The following is a 16,736-nucleotide window of genomic DNA, read 5'->3' as shown; positions in this document are numbered from 1 at the left end:
TACGAATCTTTTGTTTCGATTCATTGGTTTTGTTTCGAATCAAACGAGGCTTTATTACGTCATAACTGTTTCAAAATATTTCGAAAATCAGACGATTCACCACTAGGGGGAGTTGATCACAAATGACCAGTGTAGGAGAACTCGGGTCAGTTTTATTATAAAAGTTCATAAAACATCCATCATTCTGAATAATAATACCTCCATTTTGTTTACTTTTTATTTATAGACAGATTTAATGACAAAAATGTGCATAATTAAAAAGGAAGTTCGTTTAAATGATTTGTTTGCCATTAATAAAACTAAAGACACCGAATACACTTTTAATTATGTCTTAATTAGGGCTGGGCATAGATTAATCTAGATTGATACAGCACAAACTCATATGTAGATTAATCTAGATTAGTAATTTTTTGCATAATAAATGAGTTTGTGATGTGTGTAAATATTATGTATATTTAAACACACACACATACATATATATACATTTAAGAAATGTTTTATTTAAATATCTTTTTTATTTATATATAATTTAGAATATATAAAAATATAAATAAATATATATACACATGTAAATGTTTCTTAAATACATACATGAATGTGTGTTTATTTATACATAATAATTACACACAGCACAAACTTATATGTTATGTAAAAAATTACTTTTATTTTGTATTATTCTAGATTAATCTATGCCCAGCTCTAGTCTTAATAAGATTAAATGATTTATTTTTCTTAAAAACATATATTTAGAACAATCTTGCTATTATTTTGTAAAAAGTGTAAAATGTTTGGACAAATCTTGCTGCTTTTACACTATTTTGAACAGCAGGTGTCGCCAGCGTGTGTTTCGAACACTTCGAAAAACTGAATCAATTTGCGAAGCAATTGGTTCAATTGATTCGAAGCTTCGAAAAGCTTTGTTTCTCCTATCACTAGTGTACATATGCATTGTGTACATGTAGGTTAGTGAGGTCATGTGACAGCAACTGATTCAAACAATCATGCACTGCATTTCCAAATAGCCTACTACTATCCATCACATAGTGTTAATGAAATATATGTGATGTACACTGCAGTATGCAGTTCACTACAATTCAATTTAAATCCAGTTATTAACACTAAACATTTTTAGTCAGGGGTCTGAGATCAGTCTGATGTTTTGAATTTAGTTTATTTAATTAAATACTTACATACCACCTGATACAAACTCATTCGTCAGTTGTCAACACAAAAAGATCACAACATATACAGTTATATACAGTGCACAACTATAGTGCATATATAACTGTGTATGTGACAAATAAAGTTTATACGCAAATTTCTTGTTTAAAAAAATGTCACCTTGAAGTGTTCATAACATCCACAGGTGTGCGGTCCAGAGTCCAGAATAAAGCTTATGTGTGTTCGTCAACAGTGGGTTGTTTGTAGTTCATTGCTCTGGTTGTTGTTGTTGATAGGCTCACAGGAGCAGAGGTCATTGCAGGGGTTATTTTGGGTTTCAGTACTGTTGTTGTGTGTGTTGTGTGGTATCGTTCCATTGGTCACAGGCTGGTGCAGCTGTGTGTTCCACTGGGGTGCAAGAACCCCACCCCAAATCATACGACTCTCTTGAAAGTTCACACAGATCACACAGCCCCGCCCATTCTGCTCACAAACCGGTCCACCTCGGTCCTCCCGGGTCTGTCGTACTCCAAGATGCCTGAGGCCTACACGACCTTCATGGCCTCTACCACCCTTCGGAGCTTTACTGCTCTGGCAGTGTCTGAGAGAAACTGGCTGCATGTGCCGTGTAGCCATGGATGCCAGGTCCGAGTGCGAGGAGGTGCTATCAATGAGTCTCTTACCGAGTGAGATGGGTCGTAGGGGCAAAGTCAATCGCAAAAGTTTCCAGAAGCGTGAGTTGGGCCGCTCGGACCGGGCTCCGTGCCAGCGGACGCATGTGGAAATGCTCCGCAGTTCTGTGATCTCGCTGCAGGAGGTCCGGAGGGCGTGCCGCCTCACGGTGATGATGGGAATGTGAGATGTGTGGTGCAGATACAAACACAGACGACACTCCAGCAGACTCACGCTCTTCTCACACAGACAGTCTGAGCTCAACACCACCAGCAGCCTGCGGCATGCCTGCATACACCTGAGCACCGACTCCATCAGATCTGAGAGAATACAAAAACACACATATACAACTGAGCATAATTCCATCAGATCTGCTAAAAGCACACAAATACAGGCACACACATACCTAAGCGCCAACTTCATCAGATCTGAAAGAAAACACATAAAGATACATATACAACTGAACACAGAATCCATCAGATCAGAGAGAAAACACACAAACATACACATACACCTGAGCGCAGAGTCCATCAGACCTGAGACAAAACAAAAACACACATAGACCCGATTTTTGACTTCATTAGATCTAAAAGAAAACAGAAATACAGACACACACATACCTGAACAACGACTTCATTAGATCTGAGAGAAAACACACAAACATAAACACATACCTGAGCACCGACTTCATCAGATCTGAGGGGAAACACAAATACAAAACACAAACAAACACCTGAGCACTGACTCCATCAGATCTGAGGGGAAACACAAATACAGACACACACATACAACTGAGCAACGACTCTGTCTTATCAGAGAGAAAATAAAAAACCACAAATGGACCTGAGAATCAACTCCATCAGATCTAAGAGAAAACAAAAACATACACAAGCACCTGAGCACCAATTCCTTTAGATCTGAAAGAAAACACAGGCACACACCTGAGAAAAAAAACCACACAGACCCGATTATCAACCCCATAAGATCTGAAAGAAAACACAAATACAGACATACAAAAACCTGAGCACCAACTCCATTAGATCTGAGAGAAAACACACAAACATACACATACACCTGAGCACAGATCATTAGATCTGAGAGAAAACACACAAACATACACACACCTGAGCACTGACTCCATCAGATCAGAGGGAAAACACACAAACATACACCTGAGCATTGACTCTATCAGATCTGAGAGAAAACACACAAACATACACACACCTGAGCACCGTCTCCATTAGATCTGAAAGAAAACACACAAACATACACACACAGCTGAGCACCAACTCCATCAGATCTGTGAAAAAACACAAACATAAACACACACCTGAGCACTGACTCCATCAGATCTGAGGGGAAACACAAATACAGACACACACATACAGCTGAGCACCGACTCTGTCTTATCAGAGAGAAAATAAAAAAAACACAAATGGACCTGAGCAACTCCATCAGATCTGAGAGACAACACACAAACATACACATACACCTTCACCTGAGCACAGATAATCAGATCTGAGAAAACACACAGACATACACCTACACCTGAGCACAGATCATCAGATCTGAGAGAAAACACACAAACATACACACACCTGAGCACCGACTCCATCAGATCAGAGGGAAAACACACAAACATACACCTGAGCACCGTCTCCATTAGTTCTGAAAGAAAAAAAACAAACATACACACACACCTGAGCATCAACTCCATCAGATCTGCGAAAAACACAAACATAAACACACACCTGAGCACTGACTCCATCAGATCATAGGGAAAATACAAATACACATCCACCTGTGCACAGACTCTCTCTTATTAGAGAAAAAACACAAATGGACCTGAGCATTGACCCCATCAGATCAGAGAAAACAAAAACATACACAAGCACACAGCACCAACTCCTTTAGATCTGAAGGAAAACACAAGCTCACACCTGAGACAAAGCAAAAACACACAGACCTGAAAATCGACTAGATTTGAAAGAAAACACAAATGACACACACACACACACACACACATACACACGCACGCACACACACACCTGAGCACCAACCCCATCAGATCTGTGAGAAAACACACAAACATACACATACACCTGAGCACCGACTCCATTAGATCTGAGGGGAAACACAAAAACATACACAAACCTGAGCACCGACTCCATTAGATCTGAAAGAAAACACAAAAACATACACAAACCTGAGCACCGACTCCATTAGATCTGAAAGAAAACACAAAAACATACACAAACCTGAGCACCGACTCTATCAGGGAACTTTCCCAATAAAACAAACTCAGAGAAACAGGATTAATTTCAAGTTGACAAAACCAATGTGCAGGCCTTGTTGGTACAAGCTATTTTCATGGTACCAAAAACCCAGGATTTGCACAAACTAATCCTAAAATTCTCTGGCTAACCAACTAAACCAGCTTCATAGTATAGACCCATGATCTGAGGGAAAACACAGACACACACAAATACCTGAGCACCGACTCTGATCTGAGAGAAAACAAAAACAGACAGACCTGAGCATCAACTTCATCAGATCTAAAAGAAAACACACACACACATACACACACACACATCTGAGCACAGAGTCCATTAGACCTGAGACAAAACCAAAACACACCAGAATATCGACTCGATTAGATCTGAAATACAGACATACAAATACCTGAGCACCGACTCCATTATACCTGAGACAAAAACACATAGACACAAACACATACCTGAGCACAGACAGAAAACTTTTTTAATTTTTACTTAAATACTTGACCAAAATGTTTAGTGATTTTACAAACTATGATCTGTCCCCAAAATAATGTTTTGTCAGGTTTTTTTTCTCACTTTTGGATTTGAATTTATCCCCAAAATATGAAATAAAGTCAACGCTCACTCACACACACAGAGAGAGAGTCAAGCTCTCAGCTTCATTCAGCAGACAGTGTGACTTGTCAAATACCTCCTGTCATTTCAAGTTTACATAACATCAAGTTCACAAATGACACAATGAAGATTAACATGCCATTCTAAATCTCCATAACAAAACACACGGAAACCTCTTAAGATGGTAAATATACTACGGTAAACAAGTGCTTGGTGTGTGTGTGTAATGCATTCTTCATGTGTTTCAATAGTCAGCACTGTCCTATTACCATCAATGTTTTAATATATTCAGAGCTGTGAATATGGACTATATGACTATATGATATGCAAAACTGTGCATTAGTCTTTGTGTAGATATATTTGCATTGGGTCCTGTTTGAATAAACGTAATATCAAAGATCCGTTATTTAGTTTTTGCATAGGTGCATTTGCATAAATGTTTATGTTGCAGTTGAGTATAACATGTATAATTTAATGTGATGTTGTGACAGATGTTATGGGCAGTGCAGCAATGAAAGATGCATGATTGTTTCCGACGATGAAATGAAAGAAACAGATGAATCTAAAAAAGTAAAACATTTATTTATCATTTAAAAATATGATCACAGACCATACTGGAAATGACACAGTCATTCAAAACAATAACATGAGTTCAAATGAGCATACAAAAAATAAAATGAAATGAATGAAGATTTATAAAACATTTATCAATATATATATATATATACAATTTAAGATTACATTCCCCAATACTGTACTATTATAACTGGATAGTTCTGATACTGGATGCTGATTGGTAAACAGCTGTAGTTTATTCAACTACAACACCAATAGCTGATCATTATTCTTGTTGCATAGCAACATACTGTTACTGTAACTAACAGAAGGACTTTATTTAACAATTTTAGATACATTATAACAAATAAAATCTAAATAATACACAGAGTATTATTATGCACTTATAAGTTTGTGTTTTCCAAGATGTGTGTTTTCTGTGTGTATGTTTGAGTTCTTGTCTGTGTGTTGTGTGTTTGTGTCGTGTGTATATTCTGTCAGCGGTGTGTGTTGTGTTTGTCTTCTCATGGGCAGCTTCAGCTGTAGCTCTTTCCAGAACCGCGAGCAGAGAGGAGCCGATTTCTCTCCCTTCCACCGTATTAAAGTGAGCGCCAGCCGTGCCCGACGAAGCTCTTTGACCCAGCTCTTTCTCTGGACCGGTTTGAACTGGATCAGAACCACTCTTAGACTGCCGCCCTGCATCATGCTGGTCAGTCCGGCCTGCAGCTCTAGCAGGGCTTGAGTCCCGCGCACGGCACTGCACGGACTCACAACAACCACCAGCCTGCGGCTCAGACCCACAAACCTCAGCGTATCGTCTGTTATAGCTACATACACACAGATAGACGTTAATACAGTCGTGCACATGCGCAGACATGCAAACTTAGATTCGAAAGCGCTCAACTCACTTCCTCCGGGGAGGCTGTCTCTGTCGAAAATACAAACGGAGTAACCGAACTCCGTCTCCAGAACTCGACGCAGCGTCGACAGCACAAACTCCTCCTCTTCGCTGTTTCGTGCGTATGAGATGTACACGTCATACTGTTTATCATCTGAAGAGAGATGGAGAGATCGTTAAAAAAACAAGTGATGGGATGAAGGCAAGTAAATGATGATGATGTCTGTGTGTTATCACCTGTGTATCTCTCATCAGAGCCGAACCAGGAGCGATAGAGCAACAGAAGCTCCAGCCAGAAGACGTGATAGATGACAAACATCATCAACATGAGAGCAAGAGTCACACCTAACCCAAAACCCAGCTCAAGTGTGGGGACATACACTACACAGACACACAAAAACATGGAAAAAAGTTAGATTGATCTGACAAAACCTTTGTTTAGGTACAACCTCAGTTGGATATAATATCTATAAATTCTATAAATTAAACATAAGCTAATAAAAGTGATGTCTATGGCCTAAAAGTATATGCAAAAAAAAAAAAAACCGCATGCAATGTGCATTGTGTCACAAGTGCAGGTTATGAGGGAATATTAATGTAAAAAAATTCAATTGAAAACATTCATGGGCAAAAAAGCAAACTATCGTCATGAAGGCTATCGCTATTTTTCCTTTAACTGATGGTATTAATCGGTCATAAATTCTTACCTTTGGTTAACCGGTCAATATGAACCTCGATAGTATCCCCTAAGTATATAGGTATGAAGTATACTTGGGCCTTGACTTTGGCAAACTGATATCTTTGTTTCTATTTTATTAAAGATGTATTACAAACTTTGTATTCATGTTTCATAGTTGTGTTTTAAGTGTAAACGGAAGCTGTGCATTGGTAAGAATTTAAGGTGGATTGGTACTGACACACAACACATGTACAAAGCTTACTGAGGCAAGACCTTAACACATATAAATATATTATATAAATTAAATATAATATGAACACATTTGAATAGATGTCAATCTATTTTTTATAACCTATAAGCTTTTTTGGTATATTCGAACAAAACCTATATTCCATGATTCGCTGTTGGCTGTTTATAACCCAATATTTGTGTCCAACAAATACCTTAAAGGGGACATTTCACAAAACTTTAAGATGTAAAATAAATCTTTGGTGTCCCCAGAGTACATATGTGAAGTTTTAGCTCAAAATACCACATAGATTATTTATTATAACATAATTTTATTAAAATTGCCTCTTTTTTTTAGGTGTGAGCAAAAATTTGCAGTTTTTAGGGTGTGTCAGTGCCGTGGTTGAATAGTGTAGATTAAAGGGCGGTATTATCCCCTTCTGACATCACAGAGGGAGCTAAATTTAAATGAGCTATTTTTTCACATGCTTGAAGAGAATGGTTTACCAAAACCAAGTTACTGGGTTGATCTTCTTCATGTTCTAGGATGATACAAGCACTGGGGACCCGATTATAGCTCTTAAACATGAAAAAAAGTCTGATGTCCCCTTTAAAAGTTTAGTGTTTTGCCCATTTTCTACCATACACCTTATATTACGATGTTTTCATATAAAGGTTTTCAAACTTTTCATCAGCCGAACCACTTTCAACTAAATCATTTACTTAAAAGTACCCTGTGAGATTTTAAGTAAATATTTCAATAATTGAAAGATACAATTTGTAGAATCTGCCACTAGGGGGCGCACGATTAAAACAATAACAATGACATAAATTAATGACACTCTGAATAAGCGTAGAATTATGGGATTTGTTGTCCTTTTAAAAATGTTGAGCTTGATGACATCATTTTATTTTATTATGTAAGGTTTCATGTAATGTTCAAAACCAAATTGTTAGTCATAGAGGTTACAGTATTAGTCCAATTTAACTTTAAAAATATTTAAAGTTTTTATCAGTAGTATTTTACATAGGCCCAGTTATTGTTATTATCTGATATTGGATCTTCATCTAGTAATTTACTTTTATTGGTACATAAATCTTATCTGTCCATTTAGCATAGATTCTGACTCTTCTGATATATTGTAGTGTTGTATTCACATGACAGATTAAACAAATAAAATATATCTTTTAGATAATTTACTTACCACCATGTCATCCAAAATGGACTTTAATGGACCCCAACACTTAATCATTTTAATGCAGTTTAAAGTTGGAGTTTCAAAGGACTCTAATCGATCCCAAACGAGGCATAAGGGTCTTATCTAGCGAAACGATTGTCATTTTTGGCAAGAAAAAAAAATGCACTTTTAAACCACAACTTCTCGTCTATCTCTGGTCCTGTGATGAGCCAGCGCAACCTCACGTAATTGCGTAATGCCGTGGAAAGGTCACGTGTTTAAATATATGAAACGCACATTTGCGGACCATTTTAAACAATAAACAGACACAAAGACATTAATTATCATTCAACATACAACAACATCGGAACGCTCCTCTTTCTCCACACTTGTAAACACTGAGGCGTAGTTTCGATATGTCATCCGTGATCTCTTGACGTGATGACGTATTACGTGAGGTCGCGCTGCCTCGTCAAACGACCAGAGGAAGACAAGAAGTTGTGGTTTAAAAGTTCATATTTATATTTTTCTTGACAAAAATAACAATCGTTTCACTAGATAAGACCCGTATGCCTCGTTTGACATCATTTAGAGTTCTTTGAAACTGCAATTTTAAACTGCATTAAAACTGTTAAGTGTTGGGGTCCATTAAAGTCCATTAAAATGAGAAAAATCCTGGAATGTTTTCCTCAAAAAAGATAAAAAAACAAAGACATCAACATTTTGGATGACATGGTGGTGAGTTAATTATCTGGATTTTTTTTACGAAAATTGACTAATCCTTAAATGTAAACCTGTGAGTCTTTTTGTAAACTGTATATACATTTTCCAAATAGTGAACCTGTCTGTGTGATTTTTTTACCCTCTAACTGGAGTTGAGCTCTGCTGGTGTTGAATCCTCTACTGTTTCTAGCGGAGCAGTTAAACTCCTTCTGCAGATCATCAGAGGAGAAATCTGACACATACAAGAGTCGCTCTCTGGTTTCATCTCCATGATATTCCGACACCCGTCTACACAGACACACAAACACACATCAGTACAACACACAGACACACAGAAAGATGTACACATGTGTGACAAGCATCCATACGTAGACTCGGGTGAGGTGAATCGTGGGTCGCCGAGTTGTTCCACGGTTTTTTTATCGATGGTCCACCATATCTCCTGTGTGCCCGTCTCCAGGTATGGCAGATGCACCCTACAGGACAGTTTCGCAGTTTCTCCTGAAACATCAACACATTGATAAGATGTTAATGGGAGAGTTAGCGTTAAACCGGTGAAGGGACTAAAGGACACATTACACACTTACCCACAATCACCGTGTAATTCTGATCTTTGGCAGGGTTCAGAATAACAGGAACTTTATTGCCAACAGTAGGAACTATAAAAGATTTTTGGAAAAATTTGAAACTGTAAACACCATCAAACAATCAATGAAAATCTGCTGCTTAAATGTGTGTATACCATATTAAATCTACATAAATATAGACCGCTTAGCTCCAAATGCTTTGGTGATAAAAATGTAAAGTTATTGGCATGACAATAAAACTGAAATTAAGAAAAATTTTACACGTTTTCAACCATAAACTGTAAAGCTTTATGCTATTTGGCTGTTCGTTTACAATTTATCTGTTCTGTTGTCAGACATAAAATGAGTAGACTATAAAACAGTGACTAAACACGACCCCGTAACACCTCGTGTTTAATCCAACCAGCTGTTCATTTAACTGCTACTTAAATACTGATTTATAAACGCGACAAAAATCACAATTCAAGCCTTACTGCTGTTGCTCTTCTCATCAGTGTTGTTGTGTTATGAGCCATTTTTTATTTTAAATGCCAGAAGTTTTATTGTATATCACATATAGCGCAGACAATTCTGTGCCATTTCAGAAATGTGAGAGAATGTACTGTTACCGCTCAGCCCAGTCTCACGAAATTTCGTTATATAGTAACGTAAATTTTTGATTCTTTGATTATCACGAATTTCAGCATTTTTTCGTGATCGTAAAACAAATTCCTGTTTTCGTGTGATTATCACGTATTGGTTACTCAACTGTTTTGTCCAGTTTTCTTACCATTGTCGCTTTAGTTTAAATAACATCCCTACCCAAACCCAACTCTAACCCTAACGCCAGGCGACATATAAAAAAATTAATCCGAAAAAATAGTATAAACCAATACATAAAGTGACATTCTAATGCAAGCACCAAATCTAACCTAAACCGAAGCGAAAAACCAGTTGAGTAACCAATACGTGATAATCACGCGAAAACAGGAATTCATTATATGATCATGGAAAATGCGGAAATTCGTGATAAAAAAAAAAGAATAAAAAATTTACGTGACTAATCACGAAACCTTGTGAGACTGGGTAGTAGTGTTAAGCCGCCTTTTCACTGTACACGACACTCGGACAGGATTGTCAAAGTTCGCCCCCTAGGGGCAGTCTAAATAAAGTTTCAGTTTAATCGTAACATGGAAGAGAAGATAATTCTGTGTTTAACGTAATGACATTTATTCTATTCACATGTACCTGCGCACTACAACTATAACTGTGCGTTCACACCAGACGTGAATGAAAGTGATCAAATTCGCTATTCGCACGTAGTTGGACGCTTGAACATTTTAAGTTAACTCGCTTCATTCGCCCCGTAACACTGTAGACAGAAGCTGTGCGAGAGAGCAATGCTGGTTTGGGAATAACCAACAAGCGTCAGACAAATTTTGAATTGCAAATTAGAAACAGCTGGTGAGATAAAATCAGCAAGAAAACATTAATGTAGCAATAACATAAAAGATTGTTTTCTCCAGAGTACCAATAAAGGCAAAGCTTAAAGGGACGCTCCACTTTTTTTGAAAATATGTTCATTTTCCAGCTGCACTAGAGTTAAACATTTGAATTTTACAGTTTTGGAATCCATTCAGCTGATCTCTAGGTCTGGCGCTAGCACTTTTAGCATAGCTTAGCATAATCTATTGATTCTGATTAGACCATTAGCATTGCGCTAAAAATAACTAAAGAGTTTGGATATTTTTCCTATTTAAAACTTGACTCTTCTGTAGTTACATCGTGTACTAAGACTGACAGAAAATTAAAAGTTGTGATTTTCTAGGCCGATATGGCTAGGAACTATACTCTCAAACTGGCGTAATAATCCAGGCCTTTGCTGATGTAACATGGCTGCAGCAGGCGTAGTGATATTACGCAGCACCTGAAAATAGTCCCCTGCTATTGAAAGTAACCAAAGGGACTATTTTCCGGCAGTGTGTAATATTACTAAAAAAGCTAGCGCCAGACCCGGGGATCAGCTGAATGGATTCCAAAACGGTAAAAATTAAATGTTTAAAAGTTCTAAGCGAATCTGCGAGACGTTAGTTTTTGTTGACGTTTGAATTGTTTTCAAACAGACGGAGCGTAGCTAACTCCTCCCCCTCCCCCTCCCTTCCGTGCTTTCATGAACCCCCACCCCCAAATCCTTTTTGTCGTTTATTGGCTGGAACACATTGTTTTGTTTTGTGGTGCTAGGTTTGGCCACTGTGTTGTTATTGCCGTTTGTGAAGCCTGGGATGTCTACAGAGATCGCGTTTTTTTACAGCTTGATCAGCGGACAGGCAGCAAGCAGATAGTGAGGAGATGTTTCCGGTGTGTAACAAAAAATGTTTTATGTTCTTAAACGCGTCAATTCGCTTAGAGCGCCTTTAACTCTAGGGGAGCTGGAAAATGAGCATATTTTAAAAAAAAAGTGCAATGTCCCTTTAATTATAATTTAACAATAAAAGCTCCAATGCTCGTTTAATACTGGGTTTCGGTACCCAGTTGCAGTGTTTGTATGTGAAACTTTTGTAAACTAAAAAAAAAAATTATAAACTACTAAAAGGTTTAGTTTTTCATTTTAATGTAAACATAAGACAGAAAAACGAAAGAGACTGAACGAAACAAAAGTATATTTATCAAATAAATAGAAGATGAAAGAGTAGTAGTAAAAAAAATGAGTCTCTTACCAACGGCTGTGATGTTTATTGTGCGTGTAAAATTAAGCTTGCGTCCGTTCATCTGATAAGAAACCACACATGTGTAGAGGCCGGCAAAAAACTCCATCATCCTGTGAATTACAACTTCATCTCCCTTCAACTCTATATCATACCCAGACAAAAATACAACAGTGCTGCACTTCTACAAAGAGAGAGAGAGAAAAAGAAAGAGAGAGAGAGATTATGATAATTATTATCTGCTGTATAACATTTCTCGATAATGACCAATACGCTGTATAACTCGGGCAATCAATTTCATATTCAGTGATATGAGAAAGACTATAAAATCTAAATACATTTATCTGCTACAGTTTATCACAGCTAACAAACATAAATAAGATTTGATTTGATTTGATGAGGTCTTTATTGCAGCTTTGTTCATATAGCAACTAATGTTATTGTCTTGCAAACAGTAAAGTGGCAAATTGCATGAGCAGATGTGCTGGCATCAGGTTCTGTTCACATGACCTCTTAACCGATAAATGTGACCCTAAGTGTGTATAAATGTGTCATAAGGGGCAATTATTTGAAATAAATAAGCCTATTGATGTCCTGTCTTAAAAAACAATACAATATTTGGCTGCAATACAACTATTTGAAAATCTGGAATCTGAGGCTACAAAAATCAAAATATGATAAATAATTTTGTAAGGAATATAATATAATAATAATATATGTGCTCTTCTCTAGCTTTAATCGATCAACCTCTTGATTGACACTAGACTATTAAACGCCAATTTTATTATTAACAGCTCCACCGAGTAATTTAAATTTTCTGGCAGGATCTGGCATCGGGGGCTGGATCCTAAATATTTTGTCTGGTGTAGAGACCTGATCTAACGCTGTTAATCAACCATCTGCTGTTATACGCTTCATTTTTCACAGAGCACCGCATATATAAAAAAAATTCTTGTTTAGCTTTGCATTAACAAAATAAAGTAGGCTATAAAATAGAAAGCTAACAAATCTCTCATCATGCAGTAATGCGGCAGTGCACGTCTAAATAACACACAGACAACCCGGCGTTTTTTTGTAACTCATCCATTTAAATTTTATTAAAAGCTTTGAAGTTCTGCATAATTAAGGGCGTGGCCACTTGAGTGACGGTTGAACAGCCACTGCTGTCACTAGAGTCGAGCTAGGCGGGTGTGGTTTCATCAACCGGCCACCTCATCTTCAACCACATCCCACCTATTTAGCCATTTTCGGATATACGCGAGTGATGTGTGGCCAAGATGGCGACGGCAGGGACGCACTACTATTGGCTTCAAAAACGATCTTCAGAAACCTATGAGTGAAACTCTGTCTATGGTCTATGGTTAAAACTCTGAATAATAAAATGAGTCTGCGATCTGAATCAGAAATACATAAAAATTATGTTCATGTATATTTTACATTAAAGTCTTTTAAAGACAAGTAATAAGGCACAGATTCAATATTAAACTATTCATGCACATCCCTAAAATACTTTTTTGGAACGTGATCTTTACTTAAAGGGACACTCCAGCTCCAGCTAATTTTACTGCTCCCCTAGAGTTAAACATTTGATTTGATTAACTCCCATTGGGTTGTTTTCCTAGGACGTTTTTTACACCCTTGGGAGTCAGCCGACGTTGGCTTAACTTAGCACCCCCTTCTATACGTTACATTATTACTACTCTCGCTTGTTTCGTTTAAAGGTGCAGTGTGTAAATTTTTTGAAAGGCAACCAACAGCTCAGTCCACTGCTTACCCCTCGTATTTTAATCACATAGTGAAGCTACGGTAGCCGCCACCGGACAAACATGTCATCGGAGACAACTTAGTAAAAAAAGTTTGTCCGTTAAGGGCTTCTGTAGAAACATGGCGGCACAAAATGGCGACTTCCATGTAAGGGGTCCCTCGGTATATGTAAATAAAAACATCTCATTCTAAGGTAATAAACACATAACGGTTTATTATAAAAGGTCTTTATACACCACTGATAATATAGCTTTGTATATTATTTTGCATTTCTGTCAAGATTTCCTTCTAAAAGTTACACACTGCACCTTTAATCTTAGCCGCTGTATTTTGCTACTTATGTTGTCTATCGATTTTTCTGTGTTTCCCCTGCTTCTATTAATGTAAAGCTGCTTTGAAACAATTACTTATTGTGAAAAGTGCTATATAAATAAATAATATTTAAATTTTTACAGTTTTGGAATCCATTCAGCTGACCTCTGGGTCTGGCGCTAGCACTTTTAGCATAGCTTAGCATAATCCATTGAATCTGATTAGACCATTTAGCATCACACTCAAAAAAACCAAAGAGTTGTGATATTTTTCTTATTTAAAACTTGACTCTTCTGTAGCTTAACTGGGTATAGTGTTAGCTATCTAACATTAATATCTTCATCACTTATTTAAAGTATAGGCCATTGTTCATGATAACCTTCGGCATCATCATCATCAACAATGTCATCACGTTTTCCTCTAAAAAACTGTCGAGAACTTCGGGGGTCGGCAGCTAGGTTTATCACGTCAAGCTGAATCGAATATGTGTGTCATCGGATAGGTTTACACATGTGCAGGAAAATCCGATCTGTGTGAGCACTAAATCTGATTTTTTTTGTCACCGTGTAAATGCAGCTTTATTCTGCAGTAATAATCAAGGACTTTGCTGTCGTACCATGGCTGCAGGAGGTGCAATGATATTACACAGTGCCCAAAAATAGTCCCCTGCCATTGAAAGTGGAGTGGAGTGTCCCTTTAATATTCTAATTATGTTTGGCATTTAAATACATACAAAGTATTGTTTGCTATTGCTACAAATCTACCCGTGCTACTTATGACTGGTTTTGTGGTTCAGGGTCACAAATGGTTGTGTGAAACATCTGTTGAATAATTTTCTCACATTAGCCATGACATGTAAGGTTGTAAATGTAGAAACTAATAAACAAACACTTGCTACACACACACACACGCAGGGACTTACGTGGTACCAGGTGACGGTGTGTGTACTATTTGGCGGTGTGAGCGTATTGAGGTCAGGACAGCTGAGGGTTCGATCACTCTGGAGAGGTACGGTCAGGTTTAAATTCGGCTGAGCTTTGATGTCACAGGTGCCGTTACGCTGAATGACCTCCAGCTCCACACCGATCTTCACGCATGAGGAAATGTTACTGCAATACACAACACAACACAAAACAAAGATATTGCCTCCTGTCCATGTTCAATCAATATTTAGACACAAATGGTGATTGTACTGTAATGTAATTAACATATATCGATGAACACATATAACATGCATCGCTAAATAACGTTACATGTTGCTTGAGAAACACGTTTGATTGGTCGCTGTTGACTCATGAGGCAAAATATTCAAATACCACAAAGATGCAGCAGATCTGTGTGTGAATATATCTGATGTGCATTGTGTTTATTTACCGAAGCATACAGATATAGAGTCCAGAGTCCTGTGTCGTGGCCGGTTGGATCCAGAGATATTCCCGGGCTTTGTATAGCGTGGGTAACTTCAGGTTGATGGGTTGTTCCACTTCATCTGGTTGTGTGTGTCTGTACCACAGTAAAGAGAGACTGCTGTTCTGTGTCTGACCGTAACTGTACAGCGTCGGATGAGAGAAGAGAGGACAATAAAGAGAAGCCGCCTCTCCGTCATATACACGCACTGATCCATCACTCCTTACACCCCAGTCGTGACACTGAACATCTGAAACAAACACACAATCATAACACTGCTGAAAATACACACAATAACTGCACATCTGAAAACACACAAACGCGAGGCCTGTCGCGGTGAAGAAATTTCCCTTGCGGTGATTTTGCGTGACTCACTAGCACGGTATGCAGTTTTACCTCCTTTATTTATTAAAATAAAATTAATTAAATCCAAAACGAGGTGCACTGAAGTAGAAATCAGGGTGCATTGTCTTTATGAGAAAAGATTTACAGAGAAATTTACATCGGTCAATACAGAACACAGCAGTGACTTAATGAAATTAAAATGAGGCAGTGTTTGTGCACCTGTAAATGCACAAAATGAATGCAATACAGAAATGCATATTAATATAGGGCATTATATTAGTATATAAATTAATGTTAATCTATAAAGTATGAACATGAATAAATCATTATTTAAGCTAAATTAAGTTAGAGAGATCTTTTCACTCATTTAGTTGCAAGCTTAAATGCAATCCATAAAAACGTAAATTATATCCTGTGTGTTCCTAAGTCAAAAATATGTAAAAATAAAGCTAAAAAGGTTACGAACGAAAAAGTTTAGCTCACACTGAGCAAACGAAAAGCTGTTTATAAATCAAAGGATGTGCCGAGTCGGCAGATAATTATCATGTTTATGTTTCACGCAGATACTGTCGATAAAAAAACTTGCATCTAAACTGTAAAAACGAACTTTTTTGTGTAGTAAAATATATCAGATTAACCCTCATAATTT

At 37.5% G+C, this 16,736-nt stretch overlaps 1 protein-coding gene across 3 annotated transcripts in view; it reads right to left on the bottom strand.

Moving 5' to 3' along the window:
* Positions 1-1,152: 1,152 nt before the first annotated feature.
* il1rap (interleukin 1 receptor accessory protein) overlaps positions 1,153-16,736 on the bottom strand; it is a 31,482-nt gene continuing 15,898 nt past the window's right edge. For 2 of the 3 annotated variants that reach the window (XM_065280389.2, XM_073815516.1), the window contains 9 exons: positions 15,710-15,992; positions 15,258-15,444; positions 12,272-12,443; positions 9,576-9,647; positions 9,357-9,489; positions 9,128-9,276; positions 6,418-6,561; positions 6,191-6,334; positions 1,153-2,153 (listed from right to left, as the gene is read on the bottom strand). In XM_065280389.2, coding sequence (XP_065136461.1) covers positions 1,408-2,153; positions 6,191-6,334; positions 6,418-6,561; positions 9,128-9,276; positions 9,357-9,489; positions 9,576-9,647; positions 12,272-12,443; positions 15,258-15,444; positions 15,710-15,992 — 2,030 coding nt within the window. In that variant the 3' untranslated portion in view covers positions 1,153-1,407. Of the gene's footprint in view, positions 2,154-5,284; positions 6,110-6,190; positions 6,335-6,417; positions 6,562-9,127; positions 9,277-9,356; positions 9,490-9,575; positions 9,648-12,271; positions 12,444-15,257; positions 15,445-15,709; positions 15,993-16,736 lie in introns of those variants that run through there. The other variant, XM_065280391.2, reaches the window with a different exon arrangement.

This window comes from Paramisgurnus dabryanus, chromosome 8, assembly GCF_030506205.2.
Source record: "Paramisgurnus dabryanus chromosome 8, PD_genome_1.1, whole genome shotgun sequence".
NCBI classification, from domain to species: Eukaryota; Metazoa; Chordata; class Actinopteri; order Cypriniformes; family Cobitidae; genus Paramisgurnus; species Paramisgurnus dabryanus.
The sequence above is the reverse complement of the archived record's forward strand: the minus strand, read 5'-3'. Positions and strand labels throughout refer to the sequence as shown.